Consider the following 24,430-nt stretch of genomic DNA (forward strand, 5'->3'; position numbering starts at 1 on the left):
GTCTCTGTCCCCTGAGCCGATTCCAAGGGGAGCCGGCCCCCCAGGGGAACGTATGGTGTCCCAGGCCTCCTTCCAGGTAAGGGCGGACAGGGAGAAGAACCGCTCTCTGAGGGACTTCTGTGGCCACCCTGGAAACGATGGGGAAGGGGACGAGGCCCGTGACCCAGAAGGGAAAGACCCGTCTGCGCCGCCCGAGGGCATAGCCCAACAGTGTGCCTGCATTACAAGGCGAGAGCGGAGCCAGCACACACCTCCCTACTTGCCAAAAACCCGTTTTAAACTCTAGTGAGGTTCTCTCTAAAAACCCGGAGAGAGATGGATTGCCGAGAGAAAGTAGAGCAGACAGAAATTTTGGCCTCATCTTGACACAAAGGGGTGGGAATGAACAGAAAAAATTGTAGGCGTTTTGCTGAACATCTCTGAAAGGGCTTAATTTAAATTTTTAATAAAAGCGTATATTTTTTTAACGTGGAGGTGTTTTATATATCACATGGATGTAATACATCTCTCATTTGTATAATTCTAGGTTAGGAGCTACGATTCCACATAACTGCAAGAGTCGTCTGAATATAGTAATAAAGGTATTTTACAATTTTACATGATAGGTTCCCAGCGTTTTGTTGGCATAATTTGCCAGGGTTAATAAAAGCTTGTGATTATCATATAAATGCTCTCCCCACCCCTCCCGTGGAGGGGTTCAAGCTCCCCGCCCCCCTACACCTCGTTATCTGGGCTTGCTTTAGCACAAGAGAGACAGTGTGGACCCCAGGGTCCACCTGCCCAGCTGGGCTCTGTTTTTTCTGCTCCTTGAAAATCCCGAATCAACAGGAAGGAGCCGCCCTGCACTGAGTCTTCCAAAAACCTTTCTTCCCATCTCCCTCGAGCAGGGCTCTGGGCCCTGACTTCGACTTCTCTCATGCAGATGGGAGACCAACCTCCGGCCCCCACACGGGTCACCAGGTGTGACCGAAGCTCCACTACCGATCTTTGATAGCGTCGCCTTCCCAGAGAGAATCTAACCTCACGGGAACAGTCTTCCTTTCTTTTCCATTTTTATTCTTGGGGAAAATTCTGTCCACGCTGCCTCTCTAAGTGAATGTCTGCTGCTCTCCAAACCCAAAGTTCACTAAAACTCCCCTGATTTACGGGCGGCTTCCGACTGCCAGCACCTGGCAGACACAGCAACCAACTCAGTCATAAACAGATCGCATACAATTTAATTTTAATGTGCTCGTTAGTCGTAGCACATTTCAGACATAATTGTGAACGCAACACAAAATTATAGCAAAAAGACAATTTTAATGCTGCCGTAGAAAAGAGGGTTATATGAAGAGTCACATAATGGTGGTTCATTGTCAACAACAAAACAGGGCACAGAGTGTCTGTGCTGTTTACATGCCAATATTTTATACATAGGTTCTCATATGGTGTCAGCTGTCAGTTACTTCTGCAAATTAACTGCCAAAAATGGAGAAGAACAGAATCACTTGGAGAGCCGGTAACCACGGGTTACCTTTCATAAGCCTAAAGATAAAGCTGCAGTGTGGGATCTTGGGAGAATAATTAGGAAGAACAAAACAGAAAGTTACCAATTGAAATAAAAAAGGCATCCTACAATATGGAATAGCAACCAAGAGGGCTTATAAATAAGTAAAAGAGGTTGTATCACAGAATGCCTCGTGACTTTTAAGCAAAGTATTACAGTACAAACATTTTAAAGGCTTTATCAATGTTTAGGAAATACAGTACAAGTTCTCTCTCTTTTTTTGTTCTTTTTTTTTTCCTTTTGAAATAGACTTACCCCTTTGAGCACTGAGTTTATTTTGAGCGTTTTTTTTTTTTTTTTGATTTCTAATAAATACCTTTAAAAATCATGTGCAAAATAGTTATGATGCCTGCCATGGATGGATTTCCTGGCCTCGTTTATTCAGACTGCTCAAAACAAATGATAATATGATGCTAATAAATATGTATAATTTAAACGTGAACCTCTATCAATATAGATGTACTGTATAGCAAAACAAACAATCATACTTTGCTTTCAGATAATGTTTCTGTATACTTTATAAATGTTATCTGTGGTATCTTCTGTATAATTTACAATGTTTGCATGTAAAAAAACAAAACCCATAGACCTTAAAAAAAAAAAGAAAAAGAAATATACACTATACATAGGCATGGCTTATGCCCAGAGCATAGCAGGTACATAAAACACTGTTGCTATAAATGCAGGAAAAAAGGTCATTTACCCACAATCACATTTTTCATAAGAGAGTCTGAAATCTATACAATATATACATCTATGTTTCAATGTGAAAATAATATTCTTTTAAATTTCAAGGCGTGTTATACCCCTGCAGACCTGCATAAATGGAGGTTCATATTATTAATTATAACTAAGCTGGTAAGGAATTTAAAAAACAGAGCTTCATACATTATCATTATTTTATTTTATTTTTTAACCAAATTAATGCAAAAGTGCTTCAAAGTACTCAGAGGGCTAAAGATGAAAGGGTGAAAAATGCCAGCACACTCGGCCGCGTGGAAAAATGTGGCCGGTTTCGTCATAAATGCTTAATTAAACTGTCTGTTAATGCATGCAGCTTGAAGCATCGGGGGATGCTCACAACTAAATCCCATTTACACAAAGTTCCAAACACTTACCACTGCGTTTTAACCTTCATATTTTACCAGTGACAACAGCTGAGTATGCACCTCTATTAAACACTGTACAGTTATACAAAACAGTCCAGCCCAGAGTGATTCTCTGCAGTTAAAATAAGAACATGTGCCTAGAACAAGACAGAGGGGCCTTAAGGTGCCTGCAACAGTTTCCCTCAAAGCAAATCACAGTCGTTTTCATCGAAAGCAAACGCTACTGCTTCTCTAACTCGGAAACGTACAGAAGGTGGTCCTCTGGGGATTTCCCGTGTGTTTTGCTGAGGTGAAGTTTAACCGCATGCTTGCTCGCAAAGGTCCGATTGCAAAGTTTGCACTGGTAGGAGGTCCCCAGGTCCTCCTCGGGGGAGGACGTCACCAGTTTTTCTGACGGTGACTTGGTTTGTGCTATCTGATTGTTAATCTGTTCGGTGGACAGTTTGGACAAATCCCGTAGCCGGAAGCCCAGGTGTGACTCGAGATGGCTGATGTACGTGGAGGGAGTCCTGATTTGTGACGCGCAGTCATTACAAAAGAACACGGGGTGACCCGTGTCCAAGTTTTTGAGGAACTTTGTTCCACCTGTCCTTCGCAGCTGGTACTTCACGTTGGCCAGCCAGTGGCTGATGGTCGTCATGGAGAGCCCGGTGAACCTTGAGATGTGCATGCGCTCCTGGGGGCTCAGGTCCGACATGATGTACTTGCCCTCTGAGGTCTGCCGGAGGCTGGCGGCAAACTGGGCCTGGAGGATCAGCAGGTGCTGGGGGTTCCAGTTTGATTGGCGGCCCTTCCTCTTTTGCGCAGGCGTCACCTCCTCGGCCTCCTCCAGGGTGGCGCCGTCAATGTCAGACTTCTCGGAGACGCTGGAAGGGGTGGAGGACTTGGACGTGTGGCTCTCTGTCAAGTTCTTCAGCATATCGGATATATCAGACAAGGCGTTCTCGCGGAGCGGCGAGTTGGACATGAACGATACGACGGCAGAGGTCTTTGCCGTCGTCACCGTGGATGAGGAGGTTGCTGGGGATGTGGACGTGGGCGACAAAAGCACTGAACCCAAAGAGCAGCCTTTGTCACTCTTCCCTTTTGTCAAGTCTATGGGTTGGTCGTTGTTGACGTGGTAGAAATAGCGGTCGAGGTGGTCCACCTTCTTGGACTGCAGGGGTGGTGGGGTGGCCACCGCTGCCTTCTCGGCCAGGCTGTTGCTCATCTTGAAAAGCATGCTCATGGGGTCGAGGGCAGGGAGGGAGGGCTTGGCAGCCTTGCCCAGGTGGATGTTCATGACCGACTGGAGGGCGCTCAGGGGGTTAACGAAGGGCTGCTCCGGCGGGTGGTCGGTGATGATGGCCGTGCTGCTGCTCAGGCCGCTGCTCATGGGCTTCACCAGGTCCTTGCCGTTCTCCACCGGCTCTGCTGGGGGGCTCCCTTCCTTGCAGCCGTCCCGCTGGGGGCTGGGGCTGTCCTCCTGGCTTTTGAAGCCCCCATCGCTGGACGTCTCCATCCTGACGGGCTCGCTGATGTCGCTGCCGCACGGGGACGGGGTGGCCCGCTTGGGCGGAGAAAGCTTGCCCTCGGGCTCCTTCATTTTCTCCTCAACTTTGGCAACTTTCTCGGTGACTTTTTTCACCAGCTCCTCCATGGCGTGAAAGTTTGTTTTGGGCATGGGGGAGGTCTGGCTGCTGGGCGGAGAGATCAGGGTCTGGTTCTTCGTGGGGGACACGACGTCACTGTTGCCAAACATGGGCTTCAGGGGCGCGCTCTTCCCCGCGGAGCCCAGAGACAGCTTCATCATGTTGGGGAGCTGGTAGGCGGCGTGGATGCTGGGGTAGCCCCCCCAGCTGGGGGTGCCGTTCTGGGCCTTATTGATGGCAGATGTCACTGTGTTTTCTAGGGACTTGAGGATATCAAGCCCCCCCTTGGGACTCTCTTCTAAGTCGTTCTCAGTCAAATAGTGGTACTTGGAAGAGATGTCGTACTTCTCCTCGTCCTCACAGGCCTTCTCCTTTTCCTTAGGCTTCTCGTCGGTGACCGCTTTCTCCTTGTCGGCCTCCTTCTTGACCTCCACGTTCAGTTTCGGGGAGACGCTGGCGGGCGTGTTGGAGGGGGACGTGAAGGTGGTGGCGGCCAGGGGCACGGATTGCACCTTCTCATCCAGCAAGGTGGTGATGCTGGGCGTGACAGGCGTCTCCATGATGGGCTTCCCCTTCTTCATGGCCGAGTTGGTGACCTTGATGAAGTGGCCAGTCACCATCATGTGGGCCGTGAGCTCCTGCAGCGTGTCGTGCGAGCTGCCGCACTCCATGCACTTGAGGATCTGGGACTTGCGGGCCTCGAAGTGCCAGGCGTAGCTGGCCCCGTTCTGGTGGCCGTAGCGGTTATTTGGCGTGATGTATGGGTTGGAGTTCTTCTGAAGCACGTCGTTCGTGTCCGCCATGGCAGCTTTGGGGGTGCCACCGGTGGAGTCCGGGGAGCTGGGGAGCTCCAGCTCCAGCGAGGCCTTCTTGCGAGTGGCAGGGATGATCTTGGCTGCGACGGGAGTGACAGGTTCCTTCAGAGGCACTTTTTGGTAGTGTTTCGTTTTGATCATATGGACACTCAAGTCCTGGAGGGACTCGAACGAGTGGCCGCAGTACATGCACTTCAACACCTTCTGGGCGTCCTCCTTCCCTTCCATTTCCAGCAGCGAGCGTTTGCGGGGCTTGGACCAGCGCTTGGGGTTGTTGTTGTCAGTCTCGTGGTTGTCGTCGCGGTAGTGCCCCGTCTCGTTCATGTGCACCGTCAGCTCCACCAGGGTGTCGTAGGCGGCGCTGCAGTCCTTGCAGCGGAACTTGCTGGCCCCCGTGAAGATGGAGCCGTAGAGCTTGCTGCTCTGCCGGTACAGCTGCACGGTGCTGAACAGGCTGGGCTCGGGCAGCGTGCGGCTCTGGGACACCTGCTGCAGGGTCTTGGCCATGGCGCTCTGGTGCCAGTCGAAGCCCCCGCTGCCGCAGCTGCTGCTGCTGCTGCTGCTGCTGCTGCTGCTCCCGTTGTTCTTCCCCGAGGACGGCTGAGGCAGGTTGAGGGTGAGGCTGGACCAGTACGAGGTGGAGAGGAAGTGGTTGTACACGGCCTTCATCTGCTCCAGGCTGTCCGACACGCTCGTGTCTTCCGGTGGGACCGCCACCTCCTTGGTCTCCTCTTCGTTCTTGATGGAGCCACTTTCAAAGTCGGCCATCCGGTCACTGGTCTCACTGATGTGGGACTCACTGTCCATCTCGTGGCTGGAAAACTCCGCTGCTGGGGAGTTCTGGTAGCTGGGGCAGGTCTTGCTGAGCTCCTTTTCTGGGCACATGTACTTAGCCGAGGGCTCCCCATCTGCCAGGCTCTCCTCTGGGTCTATATCTTCGTCTACCAGGGCGGCAGCCTTTAACTCATCTGAAACATAGGCTGCCGTGACAACAGGTGGGACAGATAGGACAGAAAGAAGGGACACAGGGAGAAGGAGAGAGAGAAAGAAAGAAAGAAAGAAAGAAAGAAAAGCATTAGTAAGTGTTGATCTTACCTAGAACATTTTCTCGGCTCTCGGGAAAACGCAGCAAAGCAGACAGGCACATTTATTTGTAAAATTAAATAGTTAAAATGTGGTGTTTCTTTGGAGCAAAAAAAAAAAAAAATCTGCTCTTCAAACATAATTTGCCACCTTATTCTTCTCAAGGGGCAACAGCTTGAAATTAAAACTAAATTTGAAATTAATGAAGCACATTCTGGAGGTGGCATTCATTTCTAAAGTAATAAATTACTTGTATCAACCTCAGAGACAACAGTTCCTGTCTGTCAATTAATATGTCTTATGCTTCTCCTGCCCCTAATGCATTTCTTAACAGACAGATTCACAATTTAAATTAAGCAAGCATTTTTTACTCATTACATTTTTGAGGCTCAATCTTTAATAAATATAAAGCACAAAAACATCAATACAATTTTTACAAAGTAAAAAGAAAGTACATCAATTGCAATAAATTAAAAACAAGGTTTTGTGGCTTTTTTTTTTTCTTTCTTCCTTCTGAAAAAGTAGGTCTTATTGAAGCTTAAAGTAAGTTTCCTTATAGAAGCTTGGACAGGTGTTGGTTTGTTCTAGATGGGAGGGAAGACTCTGACCCGCCACCACCCAGCCCTGGCCGTGTCCCCCATGTGTACACTCAGCCGTTCTCAGCTACTGGCACACACACTATCCATGCAGAATTATGTCAGAACAAGTTCAGGCAAATTGGTATGCGGTGCTCATTCCTGCTGTATAAATATATACAAGACCTTCCAGTGGACCTTACAAATGTCAAAGTGTTTGCTCTTTAGACTACTTTGTCAATATTTACTCAGCATAAGCTTCATGGGCATCCAACAGGGATCCTGTCTTTCTGGAAGCAATGTAACTGGGGATGTAAATCCAGCCTGTACTTCCGAGCAGGTGGAGGTGCTCTGAGCAGGGCTGAGCAGCCGTGGGTTCTGGAAGACGCACTCCAGAGATGCAAAGCCAGGAGAACACTTGCATTCATGGAACTGAGTGATTTTTTTTTCATTCTTTTGTATTCGATGACTTTGGTTTTTCCTTACTGGAGCTTGCCTGACACTGTAAACCAAGTTGGGTTGATCTCGTGAACAATTAGGCGTGGCCAGCCCTGTGGTGAGTATTAAGCCAGAAAAGGGGTGAAAAGTAATTTCTTGTCAGCTCCTCAATACCTGTTTGCTTCTAAAGGCCAGGGACTGAGTGTGTGAGGCAGCTGGAATGGCACAGTGCTAACTGCATGGCTGATTAAAAGCTCCTAGGAAAGAAAAGGAAACTTTGTTTGTGGAATTCACTCCCATAACTTTAAAGATCTGGGCCCCAAATCAATTTCACACCAGAAAAAAAAAAAAAAAAAAAAAAAAAAACAACAGTGAAATGACTCAAAGAAGATTCCCAGGAAGATACACAGATATTTCCCCTGGCTCTTCCATCCAGGTCATGTGTGATTTTCTTCTTTCCTAAGACCCCTTTGAGCACCAAGATTTCTAAGCTGAGAAACTACCGACATCCCAACACCAAGGTGATTTGAATTTGGATGGGAAGAGTGTCCCAGGTACACACATTCGGATCAGCTGTAGAGGCAGGGATGCTTCTGCTTATATGCAAACAGGGAAGCAAGAGTCTTGGGCTGGAGCTGTGGAATGTCCTTCACAAATGACCAGAAGAAAGTGCCCTGCTCCGGTCAGCTGTGGTGAACCTTCAGTTTAAGGCCATGCACTTGGAGCTGACATGGCAAACGAGCTCTTTTCCTAGGGCCAGGGCCACAGTGGAGAGCGGACTATGGTGCTGGTCACAAGGGGGAAGATGAATGCTCTTGTTGGGAACGGAAGAGGAAAATAAAAAGGAAAGAATGTATCTCCCCCTCCGCACACCATCCTCGGCTTCAGCACACTCAAACCCCACAACAGGGCTGGCAGGTCTGCAGGGAGGGGAGCTGGGGGCAAAGTGACCAAGAGTCGCAGTTTGCCTGGAACGCTCCTGGTTTCAGCACCGAAAGTTCCGCATCCCGGGGATCCTCTCAGTCCTGGGCAAACCCGGTCAGCTGACCACCCTGGCCAGGGGACACCCAGCAGGACTAGGTCAGAGCATCCAGGCAGATCTGCATTACGCTCGCAGAGGAGCTAGAGCAGGGCGATGTGGGTTTGACTGTCTGCAGAAATGCACCGGGTGCGAGTAGGTGTAACGTTTGCATCCAAGGGGCCTCATTTGGAACACTGAGTCTGGAAGGGGAAAACCACAATGGCCTGTGTCCCTGCCCGGCCCCGTGTGAACAGGGTAGATCCCAGAGCCCCTTCTCTCCCAGAGATGGCCCTGGGAGCCACAGTCCGAAGCGTGAACCACACCCATCACGGCTCCCATGGAATTCAGTCTAGGAGAGGCAGGAATCCAGACATGGCCCCACCTGGCCACTACAGGAGAGACACACCAGGCAGGCAAAAGAAGCCAGAGCCAACGGTGGACATGAAAGAGCCCAATGTAGCACGAAGGCCACCAGCTAAGGGAATACTGGCGGCTCTGCCCGTCCACCTCCCACCCAAGGGCAGCGTGGCCCCCGTGGAAGCCTCGGCACGGTGTGGGGAGCACAGCAGGCTGTCTGGAGCGCCCCCCATAGCACACACACGCACCATCATCAGCCTGGCTGGCTCCCACCCTGAGCTGGCCCCCAGCGAGCTCCAATATGCCTTATAAATCCACAGCAGTATCAGAATGTCATCAGTCTGATTGAGGAGGAAATTAATATTGAAAGAAAAGTAAGGCCAACCCCCCTGGTGGGAACCAAATCCTACTCGGAGGAAAATTTAAAAGCTTCGGGGCCAAGAGGCCCTGGATCCTGGGAGACGTGGCATCACCCCACACACCACCCTTGTCATGGTTTCTGAGGCTCCTTACAAGCCCCCTTGCACACTGCCCTGACAGGGACCTCACCACCTCCTAAAACAGCCATTTTCTTTTCAGACCCAACAGGGAGAAGTACTTGGAGGGCAAAGCACGAATCCTTCTGCTATGTTTTGCCATAATTGCGCTCCTCCGAGAATATCACATCCACTCTTGATGACTGAACTTCAAAAAGTGGTGAGAAAGCTGAAACGGGCCCAGAGAGATGGCAGAGGGGATGAAGGGATGTGAAGGTTCATTCATTCCACTAATTCTGATCACGCCCCACGCCTGCCAGGATACCCTTTTCTTTCTCTCAGCCTCCATTTCCCCATGTGTAAGTGACAGGGCCCTGCGGCCTGATCTGTAAGGCCCTCCTCCTCTACGTCTCTGTTTCGTGGCTTTTCTGAGGAAAGGTAAAGAAATGAGGCAAAGCCCACTTGCTCTGGCTCATCCCCTCCACGTGCTGCCCCTCACAAGCACGCAGCGGTTAAGTCACTCCTTTGTCCCTTCTGCTCTGCACGAACCAGCAAAGTCTCCCGCCGGAGAGAAGGAAGAACGTCCTCACTGGGACAGTTGATGCCCCGGATCAGGCCAGGAGGGGAGGGGGACTGGGTGTCTCCATCACAGACTGGGTGGACAGTGAGAGGTCAACAGGGGGCTGGGGGGGGGGCCCTGGGTGAGAAGCCAGCCACACCGAGGTGGCCATCAGGGGTCCCTCCTGTCAGGGAGCCGATGGCAGGCCCTGTCCCCGGCTTGGACCTGACAGGTAATCGCGCACAGGTAATCAGGCTTTGGGAGGCTTCGCTACTGTGGACGGTGATTTTGATCCCTGCTGCTATTTAACTTTCCACTTAACTTTCTCCTTCCGTTCCTGTCTAGATTCTCCAAGGCCAAGGGCCCACTGTACACTTACAACCCTGCACATAGTAGGTGAGCAACAGACACTTGCTCCCTGCTTTGGAAAGAGAATGATTGGAGGTCACGTCCGGCAGAAAGATGCTTCTTTCCAGCCTCTGTCCCCTCCGACCCCAGCATCTCTCACCTCAGGAACCCCTGACTCCAGCCCCAGCCCCTTCCCTCTGTTCTCCAGACAGAAGCCACCGGATCCTTATCATTCAGCGGGTGGCTGACGCCCCACCCCCGCTCCACCCCCGCCCGTGGAACCCCCTCAGTGACCCCCCACTGCCCCCGAGTCCTCCACCGTCTCGGCCCTACTTCCTCTCCAGCCTCTCGGCTTCTAGAACCTGCCAGAGCCTCTCACTCTGCACTGCCGCCTCCTGTGCTGGAAACCCTGGGGCAGATGCAAAGACGAGGAGGGAAAGCCATCTACCCCTCCCTGGGCTTCAGTGGAACGTAATATCTGGGGAAGGGGGCTTCTCGACCCCAACTCTGTCCCCTTGGCACACCACCCGCTCCCTTCTTTTTACAAGGCACACCACTGAAATCTCTAGCTTACAGCAGATGTTCCAGGGTGTTCCAATAGACTGTCAGCTTCATGGGGTCGGGACCAGTCCCCCCGACCCCGCAAATCTGCTGCAACCCTACCGTCTGGCCCAGAGTAGCCACTCAACACACATCCACGGAATGAATGAGTGAATGAATGAATGAACACCATAGATGACTTCTTCCAACCTCCTAAATAGTTGCCCAAACATCTAGATGGATCCAGATTCCAGCTGGTCCCAGAGAAAACAGATGTGCTGGGGTCTGATCCAAAGTCTTTCCTGGATCCGTTTTCTGAGCATGAGCGGCACGAGGACCGGCCTCTGGGGGACAGGATGACAGAACCCTCCACTGAGGAAGAGGGGAGGAGGTCCCCCAGGTGGTGGTCTCCTTGCACTGGGGCCACCCCTGGCTGTGCCCACATCCCAGTACACCTCTCCAAGAATGCATCAGCATCACTGTTTTCTCTTGAACAAATACTATTAAAATAGAGACCTCTGCTGCCGGTTCCAGCACAGGAGGCCCTGAACTGTCAGTGGGGAGGGACTCACATTCAAACCAAATCATCAGCTGCAAAGATGCAAAGAAACACACGAGAGTGGAGACCCAAGGGAGGACGGACTGGGGCCTGTGTTTCATTTCTCCCCAAGTCGCCCAGTGGAAAACGTTCCTCTCCAAGAGGTGAACCCTTACCAGTTGCTGTGACTGCTTCCCTATGACATCCCCACCTGCTCTCCCCTTCGATGAAATGTAAGCTCTTCAGGCAGCAAGACGTCAATCCAACACCCCAAAGCTGAGGGCCAAGGACACATTTGTGGACAACTGGGTGAACTCAAGAACTTGGCATGCCCAGAACCAAATGGGACTCTTGGGCAGAGATGCATGTTCATGAGAAACAAAAAGCTCTCACACTTACAAAGGCTTTCTACAGAGTTCCACAGCCCAATGCCCTGGAATGTCAAGCGATGAAAAAAACCACACTCTTACCTAATATGTGCATGTTTATGAACCATTTGCACATTCACTGCATTTGATCCTTTCAATGGTCCTGGCAGGTGGATAAAATGATTTCCCTTTTGCAGCCTAGGAAACTTCAGTTCCAACAAGTTAAATGGGACACTCCCAAGCCCTCTGTGGGGACCCCTCAGGAGTCAGGACTCCCCTCAGGAGTCAGTATAAAGGGGATTTGACTAAACTCCTGAGGGAATCACACAGAAGGAGCACGGAGTGAGCTTCTGCCACATCAGAGCCTTCCCTGATGCCCCATCCCCGTTGGATCCCATGCCTGCCCGTCCAGGAGGGTCCTGAGTCCCCTCCCACAGCTCCCTGGGGCTCGTGCCTTCCAAGACGTGGCCACAGGGACAGTGGACTGTCCAAGGAGTGAGAAGCCAGCCAGTGCAGCAATCAGAAGGTCTGGAGGCAGCAACCTCATTAATATTTATTATCATCATTAACTAAACCCAACCACTAGGTAGAAAGGAATTCATACTTTTGATAAAAATAAAAAACAGTAAGCTGGGGCGTAATGGAATTCAGTTCTGGGCAAGTGGGAACTACCTTCTTCACACTGTTGTGCATCTCTCCCCAAACGAGGAGATGAAGGAACTGAGGGGTGTCCCTGTGGGGGTGGGGCTCCAGCCGCGGTGGGGGCCTGGGCTGGGGGTAGGGCGGCATGGGAGGGAGCTGGAGAGAAAGGAAAGAGGGCGTGGCTGCGCCCTGCCCCCAGAAGCAATTTCAAAGGAAACTGTCCTGCGGATTTTTGCATTTTCTGGGCTGAAATGAGGGTTCTGTAGTTATAACCCTGTTTTCAAATTCCCAAGACTGCCTGGGAAGGTGAGTTACTGGCTCAAGCGTCCTGGGCCCCCCTCTCCCCTCTCTTCGGGACAGGTGGCCCATTCAAGGTACAAGAGCACCTCCTCTTGTACCTTGAATGGGCATCTTCCATCCTCAATGAGTGCCATGGAGGGGGAAGAAGAGGCAGGGAGAGGAGGGGGTGGGGCTGGAGAAGGGTGAGGAGAGAGTGGGGGGCAGGGATCAGAGCGAGAACAACGGGAGAAAGAGGGAAGAATCCACCAGGACTAGGGTGGTGCTGGGAAGGGACAGAGAGAGAAACAGAGACAGAAACAAAGAGGTGGACAGAGACAGAGACAGAGATACAGAAAGAGGCAGAAAGACAGAGACAGAGATGGAGAGAGACAGAGACACAGAGAGACCCCCAAGGGCAGTGAGGGAAGGAGAGAAAGAAAACCAGTGATGGAGATTGGAGAAGAGGTAGAAAGAAGAGATTATTCTAGCGGTGAGGACGGGAAGGAGAGGGCCTGAGCTGGGGGTCTTGGTGCAGGGCTGGTGCGGGGAGAGGGGCCCTGGGGTGCTGCTGGGGGTCAGCTCCACGGCTGGAGACCCAGATCTTGTCTCAGACTCTCCTGAGCACTCAGATTTTTTTTTTTTTTTTTTTTTTTTTTTGCGGTATGCGGGCCTCTCACTGTTGTGGCCTCTCCCGTTGCGGAGCACAGGCTCCGGATGCGCAGGCCCAGCGGCCATGGCTCACGGGCCCAGCCGCTCCGCGGCATATGGGATCCTCCCAGACCGGGGCACGAACCCGTATCCCCTGCATCGGCAGGCGGACTCTCAACCACTGCGCCACCAGGGAGGCCCAGCACTCAGATTTTTAAGACATAAGGTGATTTTTTATTTTAAGGATAATTTAACCATCTGAGGGCATGACCAAGAAGGCAGTTAAATGTTCAGCCAACCCTGGTGGGCAGAGCAAGGGGATGCAGCGTGGGGACAGAGGTTGCTTCTGCCCCAGAGATGATCTGGGCCATCCTGGGCGGAGGACACCTGGCCAGGGGAACCCAGGAGGAGCAGGCCTCAGGGCCCTGGGCCTCAGCAAACCGCAGGAGCCCCTCTCAGACCCTCACACAAATGATCATATTTGAGACTTGACTTGGAACTGCCCAGAAGACAGGCATGGGCAACATGCCTGAAACTGGACAGCTTGTGAAGAAGGCTGCTAGTTCTGGACACCGGCTCAGGGCTCATGCACGCCAGTCTCTGTAGACCCTATTCCTGACCTCCCTTCACAGCCAAGGCCACTCTGCCTGGTTCGTGAATCAAATTCAAGTCGCGTTTTTTGTTTGTTTGTTTTGCGGTATGCGGGCCTCTCACTGCTGTGGCCTCTCCCGTTGCGGAGCACAGGCTCCGGACACGCAGGCTCAGCAGCCATGGCCCACGGGCCCAGCCGCTCCACGGCATGTGGGATCTTCCCGGACCGGGGCATGAACCCGTGTCCCCTGCATCGGCAGGCAGACTCTCAACCACTGCGCCACCAGGGAAGCCCTCAAATCGAGTTTTAATAAACACTCTGCCTAAAGGCCTAGGGAGGCCCGAGTCCTCTCAACCGTTCTAGCTGTGCTTGGACACAGAAATACACCAAGATCATCACAGGTGTCTTAGTCACCTCTGAACCCCTCCCCTCCACCCCACACCTGGGCCCATAACAGAGCAGGCTCCCGGTAACAGCAGGGGTGGGCTGGCGGGAAGCCCCAGTAGCCCCACCCGGAGAGGTGGCCATGAAGGTGCCACCCTGGACTCCGAGAGGACCTTCCGTTTTTGTTGGTGTTCCTGTGTTGTGCGTTTTTCTGTTCAGCTGAGTGATGTCACAGACAATGAACCCGGGTCTCAGCTCCTGTTCTGCCCCATGCTGTCCATGTGACCACGAGACTGACTTCAAGTCTCTGGGCTCCAGTTTTTTTCCCCACGAATGGGGGCGGTGTGGGGGGGGCACAACTGATGCCACATCCACCTCCCAGGTGTTTGCAAAACAACAAGGAAGTCACAAGCAGTGAGCAGAAAGGACTTTCCCAAGTGAAAAGGGCTCTACGAGCACAGGTGCACAGACTCCATGGAAGTACAGGGGCCCATCCTGCAGTCCCCACACCCAGGAGGCGGGTCCTGGGACGGCCTCTGGGCTGAGTCCTACGCTTGCCAAGACAGGCCTCTGAGGTGATGGACCCCAGACCTCCAGATTCTCCAGCTGCCTTTCAGGAAGAGGGGCAGCGGGGACCAGGAGAGAGCCCTGCTGAGGTGAGAGGTGCCCACGGGGCACGGGTTCTGCTCCCCATCCCTCTGGCGGCCTGAAGGTGTGGGCTGTGGGAGAGGAAGCAAGCCAGAGAGGAAGGGGAAGGAGGAGGGAAATGAAGCGCAAGGAAAGGAGGGAGAGGGAGGGGGAGACATCCATCGCATTCACGGGTACGAAGTTCACATCCCTGTCCCAGCACACGCCTCCCCCCAGGCCTGGGCCGTCCTCAAGCCCTGCTCTACCCACAGCCACACCTGCCACTGCCCTCCAGCCATCTTGATTCCCAGTCTCCGCCCATCCTCGGGGGCGTGGTTAGAGTCAGGTGACCTTCTGCGATAGCAGCCACCAGAGGCCCACAGCCCTCTGGCTGCCAGTGTCCCTGCAGCCTCCGGTCCCCAGCCTGGCCACCCGCTCCGGGCTGAGTGCAGCCCCACTTCAGGTCAGCCTCTGCCTTGAGTCATCTCTTCACGGGAGAAAGAGCTCAAAATTCCCAGAAAAAGGTCACCTAAATTACACCTTGTTCTAAACACACCTGGAAACTCTAGACAGATTGATCCATTCTGCACAAGAATTTCTGCTTTAAAAGAAGGGCTCACGCAAAGTGCACTGTGCCTCTCTGGGTTTCCTTTACACAGGTCTCTCTTCTGTGCACATGTGTTGCACACCTAATTGTGACAGGGACGGGAGGGCTCCTTTGTGAGTATAGCCACATGGGCAGCATCTTCTCTGGTGCAGCCTGATTTGGGGCCCAGAGTTATCCCCCGGTGTTCTGAGAGCCCCTAAAATGAGCTGCCAGGATCTCTGGAAGGTGTGAGAAGCAGTGAGACAGGCACGGTGCTCAGACCTGGGCCAGCGATGACCCACACATCCACCCTCCAGGCAGCTCCCAGCTCCCCGATGCTCAGGGGTCCTGCAGAAGGTGGAAATCCAGATGGGGTACATCCTGCGGGCTGCTGACTGGGAGGGGGTTCCAAGGAGCAGCACTGTGATGGGAGACTTCCTTTTGGCGCCCAGAGAGCCAGGCGATGGCAGAAGGAAGTGAGTGATGGAGTGGAGGGGAGCTTAGCTAAACGCGCTGGGTAACATCAAGGTGATTAGACTGAGTCGTTGGGCCTCCGTTAGGATAGTAAATAGGCAGCAGAGAAAGAAAACTGATTCTAGAGGAGTGCTCATGGCTGGTACCCAGGAGGTCACAACCCAGCAGAGAACACAAGTCTTCTCCAGCCACCTGGCCACCTGGAGTCACAAGAGATGTCACCCAAGCCATCTGGGGTGACAGAGGTCGCAGTCTCTGGGGACAAAGAGAAAATGGCATTCTTGGATGGTAACAGGGAGACCAGGGGCCTCCCAGGAACCAGGAGAATCCCAAAGGGCCAAAGCTGGGCAGGGAGGCTAGGGTGCAAGGCTTGGCTGTGGGGGAAGGAAATGGTGGCTGAAGCTATAATGGTCAGGACTTCTCCGGAAGGCTGGCCGCGGCGGGATGACAACCTCCCCTAGATTGATTGTTCTTCCCACTAGCAAGGTCAGGAATATTAATTTTGTACATGTTAATTTGATGTAATGTGCGACATGACTGCTTGTTCAGTTGGGTATCACTGTGTTAATAAACCTGCGATGCTTTCATGCCAAGAAAGGCATGGCATTAGCTGATTGGTGAATCAAGCCAGTGTGAATAAGGCAACGTCGCCCTTCAGCAGAGCCAGAGTGGCCAGTGGTTGTTCAGGCCATCATGGGCTGCTGCTGATTCTCTAGGAGGCCAATGACAGCGAGGCCCAGGGGACACCTCCCCGCTGCTGGAAACCCCAGCCTGTCCTGAAGACTCGGTATCCAGGCCAAGTCCTGTTCTTCTAGACGTGGTGGTGAACACGAGGCCGCGAGCCTCCAGAAGCCGAACCTGGAGCCGCCACTGCCCACCGGGTCAAGAAAGACACTTCCGGGGCTTGTCTCCTTGGATTCTTGTTGCCGTGCAAAGGCCTCATTCAGCCATCTCAGCAGCCCCTCTGAACAACCTCCCTCCCCTTCTCAGGACCCTCCCCACGGGAGAGATGGATCAGACAAAGAGGAAGCCAGGAAGCTGGGGAGCTCCTGAGATCAGAGAGGGAAGCCAGCTCCCTCACTTCTGAAACCACCCTCATCCTACTGTAACCACACCACAAAGAAAAATAAATGTATCAAGGACAGACTCACATTCAAAGCAACTGCCTCAAACAAACCTTCAGATAATAGAGGGTAAATAAATATTAGTTCGGGGACCAACTGAGTCACCTCTGTCCTTGGCTTCAAGCACATATGAACCACTGGGTGAATCAACAGTGGTCCCTCCACCCAGCTCTCACAGAGGACCTATACTCTCACTCCCCGTGACCCACAGGAGTGCTTAACCCACCCTGGAGCTGACAAGGCAGAACCTTAATCCCTGTGTTGATGGGGGTGGCTAGGTTGACACTCCAGTCAGTTTGGCTTAAGAAGCATTGATGGTTTATCAGGCAAAACATGGCTTCTGAAGGTAAGTCCTTGAAAGAGTGGCGAAGGAAGTAAAGCTCGCTGTGGGCGCCATATTCCCTTTTCTGTTTCTGAGCTCCATATATTCCCTAGTTTTCTGCCAACCTGGAGTAAAAAAAAAAAACTCTAGGGTCTGAACCTCTTCCCTATAGCCTTTTTCTCTGTTATTCCACAAAACCCATAAGGTAAATCCTAATCTGTAATGGATCTAGTAAATTATAAGAGTAACTTCATCCAAAGAACACATTCTCTCACCTTGGTGGGATTTCAGACAGCAGCAAATAGGACTCGGGTGAATTATTAGGGGCAGGGGATGTGCTGGGACACCATAAACGGTGGTCAATCTCAATAATGGCTAAGAAGAGTTATGCCTTACGCACCTTCAGCTCTGGAGCACAGGATCTCCTGGAGGAGGACAGAGTGACCTCACGGGGTAGCTTGGGGTCCCCTGTGAGGCAGCTGTGGAACAAAGTGGAACTCTTACCTGTCTGCACACTCAGGGATCTCAAGACCCAGGGCAACTATAGTTGAAAATAGGGCAATGGGTTGGGGAACATTTGGGACCATTCTTACAATGGTCCTCTTCAAAATGGGCTGTACATATACAACTCAAAATTTCCCTGAGCTTTACTGGCTGTTCTCCATAGCATCTAAAGAGTTGTAGTAGGGAGAAGGTCAATGGATGATTTTTTTGAAAGAGTAATCAAGATTTACGTGGAAGGGGAGGCAATTGATCTACCTATTCATCTACCCAGCTATCCATTTACCCGTTTACCCATCTACCATCCATCCATCCACCCAAAAACCCGTCTCTTCATCCAACATGTATACAATACTAAATACGTACTCTAGACGCTTTAGGGTTAGGGGTAAGAAGTTACCAAAATAAACAGCTCAGAGTCATGGGCTTTACTTTTAGGTGGCCAAGATGGCCCTGGTTACATAGATGACAAGGGAATGCCCTTGTGATCACACACCCACACAAATGTCTTAGCTTGATATTCAAAGCCTGGCATAACCAAGCTCCATTTCACCTTCCAAGTTTATCTTCCACGGCCCACCTCCCTCAGACATACACACTAACCTTCCCTAGTAATGCTGCTTTGGCCTTGCCTTGGCTGACGCCGTTTTCTTTCACTTGGTATATGATGCTTCATCTTTTCACATCCTCAGCCCTGCCCTCCAAGACCCTGCTCATTCCACCTCCCCCCAGGAAATCCTTTCTCACCTGTCTCTCTGAAACTGACCCCTTTAATCTCAGAGATGAGACAATGGATGGAAAAGTCCTCTAAACTCTAAGTTCTAGAGAAATATCAGGGACGATTATTGGCATTATTATTTGAACATCCCTGCTGGCATTCATCTCTCATAGTTTTTACCATGGCTAAGTACATGCACCAACGGTCTCTCCATATACATTACAGGGTCAGGGACCAGGCATTCCTTACCTCTGTACCCTTCACACAGCCTGGCAGGTCAGCTCTCTGAGTAACTCCTGGTCGAATTCACAGAGTTTGGTAGGTGCTGCTTAGTCTAAGAACCACGCAGACCAAGTGTAACCTCAGGCAGAAGTTCCCACCAGCTTCCCCCACGCTCTCAGATGTAGGCAGAGCAGCCCCAAGTGCCCTCCTGTTTCACACGCATCTCTTCATGTCCCTTCACTACCACTGCACAAAACACTAAGTGTTTCCTAACAAGGTTCCTCATTTTAGGCTCACAGGGAAAACCGGGAAAGAGGATGCTCTCAGCGACTCCAGAGAAGCCCAGCCCTTTCCCTCACTGCACTGGGCAACCAGCATGGCAGCCACCTGGACAGAGAGACCTTCCTGAAGCTGGTAGCCCTGCCAGCAGTTGGGCAGTTACAAGCCAGCACTCAACTAGCACTCGGGCATCATTTGCCCAGCACTCAGCCAGCACTGACTGAGTATACACTGAGCACTCAACCAGCATCCAGACAGCACTGACTGAGCACACACCCAGCACACACCCAGGTCTGCTAATACACATGTAACTACCATTTGAATGGATAGGTCACATCCAGGACAGGGATGTAATCTTCCCAGTCAGCTTGAAAAAAATAAAGTTTCAAATGTTTTATAGTTTTGACCGAAATGTATAAATGCCCATAGATTTCGACTTCATTTCTATTTATTAAAATAGGTTTCCCCCAACCAATATGTAAATAATACCTGTTGGCCGGTCGGTGTCACATTGCACGTTTCCTTTAACTACGCTGCCTCACTTATTTTTATATAGTCTGACTTAGGTGTTTCTTGTGCTAGATTCAAGAACCCTCAACACCTCACCATCCTTCAAACAGGGGTTGTGGAGAAAAAAGAAACTTAAAACCGCAACACGTAATGAGGGTGGCACTCTCACTAGTGGCTTGTGTATTACTTGTCATGGCCGTTTTATGAAGGGTAATTTAGCAGCATGTATCAATATTGAAAATCTGTTATACTTCTTGATCCAGCTAGGAATCTACACTACAGAAATATACATGTGCAAAAAAACCCTCTGTGTTTAAGGGGGTCCTCAGGAACATTTCTTCTAATACCATAAAAGTGGATAAACAAACTAAGGAACATCCATACCATGAAATAATATTCAGCAATTCACAAGAATGATGAGACAAATAACAGTGTTGGCAAAGATGTGGAGCAACTGGAACTCTCATTCCCAGAGGCTGCTGCTGTATAAATGGGTACAACCACTTTGAAAAGCTATTTAGCAGTATCTGCTAAAGCTACACAGACATACACTCTGTGACACAGCAATTCTCCTCCTGGATCTCTACCCAGCAGACACGCATACATATCTCACCAAAAGACTGGGACCATAATATCCTTTGGCACATTCTTCATAATAACAGAGACTGGAAACAACCCAAATGTCCATCAACAGTGCAAGGATAAAGGCATTGTGGCCTACCCATACAATAGAATGGTACACAGCAGTGAAAATGAACAAATTGCTATCCAAAACAACTGGAAGAATCTTACAAATAATATTAAGGGAAAGACACAATACAAGAAAGATAATATGAATATACTGTTTGAATTCATTCACATCAATTTCAAAATCAGGCAAAATTAATCTGTGATGTTCCATAGGGAGGGGGTGACTGGGAGGGGGCACCAAGGACTCCCAGGGTGCGGGAACTGCTCTACTTCTGGATCTGGGCCATGGTTCCATGAATGTGTTCATTTGGGGACAATTCATCGCCCTCTACACCCATATTGGTTTGCTGTCTTTTTGTATATTATACTGAATGACAAGTTGACTTTAAAAGAATGAGACAATTCTCTAAACTCTAATGTGGAATGGTCTCTAAGACATACTGTCAAGTGTTGGCGGGGAGAAGTCTCAGAAACACAAACGCTGATCCCTGTTTTCTGTGTGAGCTGGCGTGTGAGCTTGTGTGATGGGCACCCAGGAAAAGGATCCTCGCGGAGATGTGAGGGGCGTTCCCTGGGTGCCAGAGGGGACACCGTTGCTGCGGAGGGAGACGGCAGGAGGAGGGGGAGAAAAGGGCCTCTCTTCTACACGGTCTGAAATTTTCACAAGCACACATTCATAAATGTATTGTGAAATGTTGAGAAGGATGAAACGAAATTTATTTTTAGTAAGCACTTCCTGTGTGTCAAGCTCTGTGCTGGGCACTGTCTGCAAAGAATAAGGCAGGCAAAGCCCCTTTCTCCTGGGACACTTCCTCGGGGACGGCAGGTGTATGGGTGAGGGCGTGCTCCTGCGCTGGGGGCTGGATGCAAAGGCTCAAGGCCTCAGGGACCAGCCTGATGGGACGTCCACAAGCCCATCAGCAGCTCTGGCCTCTGCTTCCTTCTGCCCATCGGTACCCTCGGTGAGGAGAGTCATGATGGACTGTGGGAAAAGAGAGACGGGAGGGAACTTTGTGCTAAAACCACTGACCTTAGTGGAAGGAGGAGGTGGCGGCCACTTTTCCACTGGCCTCAAAGGCTACTGGGCTACCCAGGCATCTGACTTCAGCGACAGCCAAAGCACCCATGGGGCATGGCGCCCCCAACCACAGGTGGGAACCAGTGGGTCTTCCTTCAGAGTCAGGGCTGACACCCAGGTGAGCCCCATCCCCTCACAGGGCAGAGTCCTCAATTCTCCTCAGTGCGGCCCTGTGATCACCCCACCGACTCGCCCGAGGCCCTGAGATGAACATGGCAGGGACAGGTGTCTGTGTGACAGGCGGGGCGGTGAAGGGCTCGGTGAGAGGTCTGCAGTGTAACCTCTCAAGGCTGAATGAGTCAACCACGTGGTTCACAGAGGCACGCTGTGTGGTTTTTTCCACTCCCCCTTCCTCTGCCCTGCCCGTTCCTAGGGCCAACGGAAAGCTCTAGAGCCTGGATTTTTTGAGTCTAACACAAGTGCTCAAGAAACACCCAGGCTTTGAGGGGATGAGGGAGACTCCTCACAATAAACCAGAAGATGTGTCCCTGGCTGTTCCCTGCCATTCCCTCATGACAGCCCCAGAAACAATGCTCCTAAAACAGCCTCCAAACACCCATCCGTCTGCGAAAGGACCAGCAGGCATGTCCTGAGACGGCTCAGCAGACACCGCGCTTGGCGTGGTGGGGAGGACCCAGTGGCACTCCCTGCCCATGTCCTCCAGGATAACTGACACTCCTCAGGCGGCCCTGGGACCTTTGTGATCTCAGCACCTCCCGGCTCCCCTGGTGCCTCCTGTGTACCCAGGGAAGGTCCCTCTGCAGCTCTGCTCATGTAACCAGAAACATTTCATCTCCGGATGCCCAGCTGAAGTCCCATGTTGGCTGGGGTTTTGCTGGCCCCTCCACCCCAAGCCTATCCTCCGGACTTCCACGTGCTCACCACCTTTCAGGGATCCTACGGTCACTTGTTTCCACAGTGGGTTGGGCCCGGGCAGGCAAGGACACTGTCTCCACAGCCCCCCGCATGGGGCCTGGCACAGGCTGGGTGCTTGGTAAATCCTTTGAAGTGAATCAAACTTTCAAAGGAAAAGACATCACAAATATGGAAGGCAGACTTCCTCTTGCTCTTTTTTGTTTGTTTTGTGTTATTTCCTTGAGACACTTCAGCACCAAGTGGCGTTTCCGTAAAGAATTAAAAACGAAGAACGAACGGGCGAGGGCCTGGAGCATCCCGTCTCCCTGTGGCTGTGCCTCAAGGGACAGCTCCACCCCTGGGGGGTTTTGTATCCCTGGGGACCTCCCTGTGCAGGATCTCCACCCAGCTATCTAACAACCCGGGAGGGCAAGGGACATCAGGGGCTCCATTTAACAGATGGGAAGATGGAGGCTCAGAGACAGAGATCAGGGGATGGAGGCAGACCTCAGGACTCCTAAGGCTCAGAACTAGGATAGGAGGTCAGAAGTTAGGCCTTTCCCACATTATCTCACTGCTTCTCTCCTGCCTACACACTGAAAGATCCTGCTTAAGTGTGAGGACACAGAGGGACAGTCCCCTCATTTTTGAAAAGCGTGGCATACAATCCTTGGTAAAATGGGGTGATATCACCTTCCTTGGGGGGCTGTAGTGAAAATTAAATAACAAAGTATGCACAGGAAGTAAAGGAGCAAATATCACATGGTGCGTGTGTCCAGAGCCCTCTGCCAGACCCAACTGTGGGATCTGGGTTTCTTCTCTTCTCCTTGGTCAAAAGGGAAAGTAGTTTTTTTCATGTAAAAATACAAATGGAAAGGCTACTTTTTGAGGCAAGCAAACCCTGGAAGTTTCTGAACATCGCTGTGACAAGGCTGCAGCATATGGGAAAGCATTCTCTGGAGAGAGGCGGGGCGGGCGCCTGGGGCAGCATTCCCCCACCACCGGAAATGAGCTACATGTATGCTTAAGAGGTTCCCTTGTCTACCTTTCCCAAGGGTGCCCGAATGCTACCCTGCAGCCCCCCGTCTCCTGCTGCACAAGCCCCCTGGTGTGGATCCCTTGCCCAGTCCTGGGCCCACGTCTCAGAGCGGCCTTGTATGCCTCTCTGAGGAGACTGTCTGAACAGTCTGTAGCCACCACCAGGAACACGGGATGTCACACGAGCAAAGACACTTGTCAAATGCCTTTCCCTTACAAGCACCCTCATCATGACCTGTGTTAATGAAGTTAATTGAATTTAAGATCAATAATGGTTAATTATTGCAATTTGACATTCAGAGATAAATGGCTTTAAGACAGAGGGGTGTATGTGTGTGAAAGAGAGATCGTGTGTATGTGTGTATATGTGTGTGTGTGTGTGTGAATCCTCTCCATAGAAGGTGAACACGTTACAAGCCTAAGAGGGATCCCAGAAGCCTTCCATTGATCCTGGTACAATCTGATTGACTTCATCCTCTGATGAATGTGGGCTTTCCAGAGCTACAAGTAAATGTTCTACAAGACTACTTTAACCCTTGTCACTGGCCAAATCTATATGTGCTGTACACCAGAAATCTATTGAGATAGATTAAAGAACTGCTGTAGAAACAAGAGCAGCTTCAATAAAGGTGAAGGTTTATTATATTGACTGTTAATATAACTTAACTGTATGCTGTTTTGAATGCTTATGGATCAGGGCAGTTTAATTTGGGGCACTTAGATATGATTATAATTGAACACCAATTTTTTTTTTTTAATATCACCAAAGATGAACTCAATTCAACATGGGGAAAAAAAAAAAAAAAGCCCAGCTCAGAAAGTAGGTTACAACTAGCTTTGCAGAGGACGACCTCCTGGGAGTGGGGCCACAGGGCAGTGGTGGGCACGGGGGTCAAGCCCAGGCCTCTCTCCTGCTGACAGTGACCACTAGCCTCCCATGCCAGGTCCCCCAGCTCTCTAGGAGCTGACCCCCTGGCAGTCTGCAGCTGTCCCTCAAGCCCAGGTCAGGACTGGGAAGTGGCACCTCCGATTTCTTCCAAGTAGGTCCCCCAGCTCTCTAGGAGCTGACCCCCTGGCAGTCTGCAGCTGTCCCTCAAGCCCAGGTCAGGGCCGGGAAGTGGCACCTCTGATTTCTTCCAAGTTGGTGAAAAGTCTACTCTTCAAGAAGGTTTCTTTTTTTTTTTTTTTTTTTTTTTGCGGTACGTGGGCCTCTCACTGCCGCGGCCTCTCCCGTTGTGGAGCACATGGGCCCAGCCGCTCCGCAGCATGTGGGATCTTCCTGGACCGGGGCACGAACCCGTGTCCCCTGCATCGGCAGGTGGACTCTCAACCACTGCGCCACCAGGGAAGCCCAAGAGGGTTTCTTGATAGAAAGACATATCCCCAAACCTGGCAATGATGCCCCTCCACGCACGCAGAACCAGTGAAATGACCTCTTACAAGACGCATAATGACAA

The 24,430-nt window shown here is 51.2% G+C and overlaps 1 protein-coding gene across 1 annotated transcript in view; it reads right to left on the reverse strand.

Annotated features, from left to right (window-relative positions):
* Positions 1-1,263: 1,263 nt before the first annotated feature.
* Positions 1,264-24,430, reverse strand: part of TSHZ3 (teashirt zinc finger homeobox 3) — a 69,507-nt gene continuing 46,340 nt past the window's right edge. The window contains exon 2 of the mRNA XM_082606182.1: positions 1,264-6,081. Coding sequence (XP_082462308.1) covers positions 2,876-6,081 — 3,206 coding nt within the window. The 3' untranslated portion in view covers positions 1,264-2,875. The remainder of the gene's footprint in view (positions 6,082-24,430) is intronic.

This window comes from Mesoplodon mirus (genome assembly GCF_964341445.2).
Source record: "Mesoplodon mirus genome assembly, chromosome: 19".
NCBI classification, from domain to species: Eukaryota; Metazoa; Chordata; class Mammalia; order Artiodactyla; family Ziphiidae; genus Mesoplodon; species Mesoplodon mirus.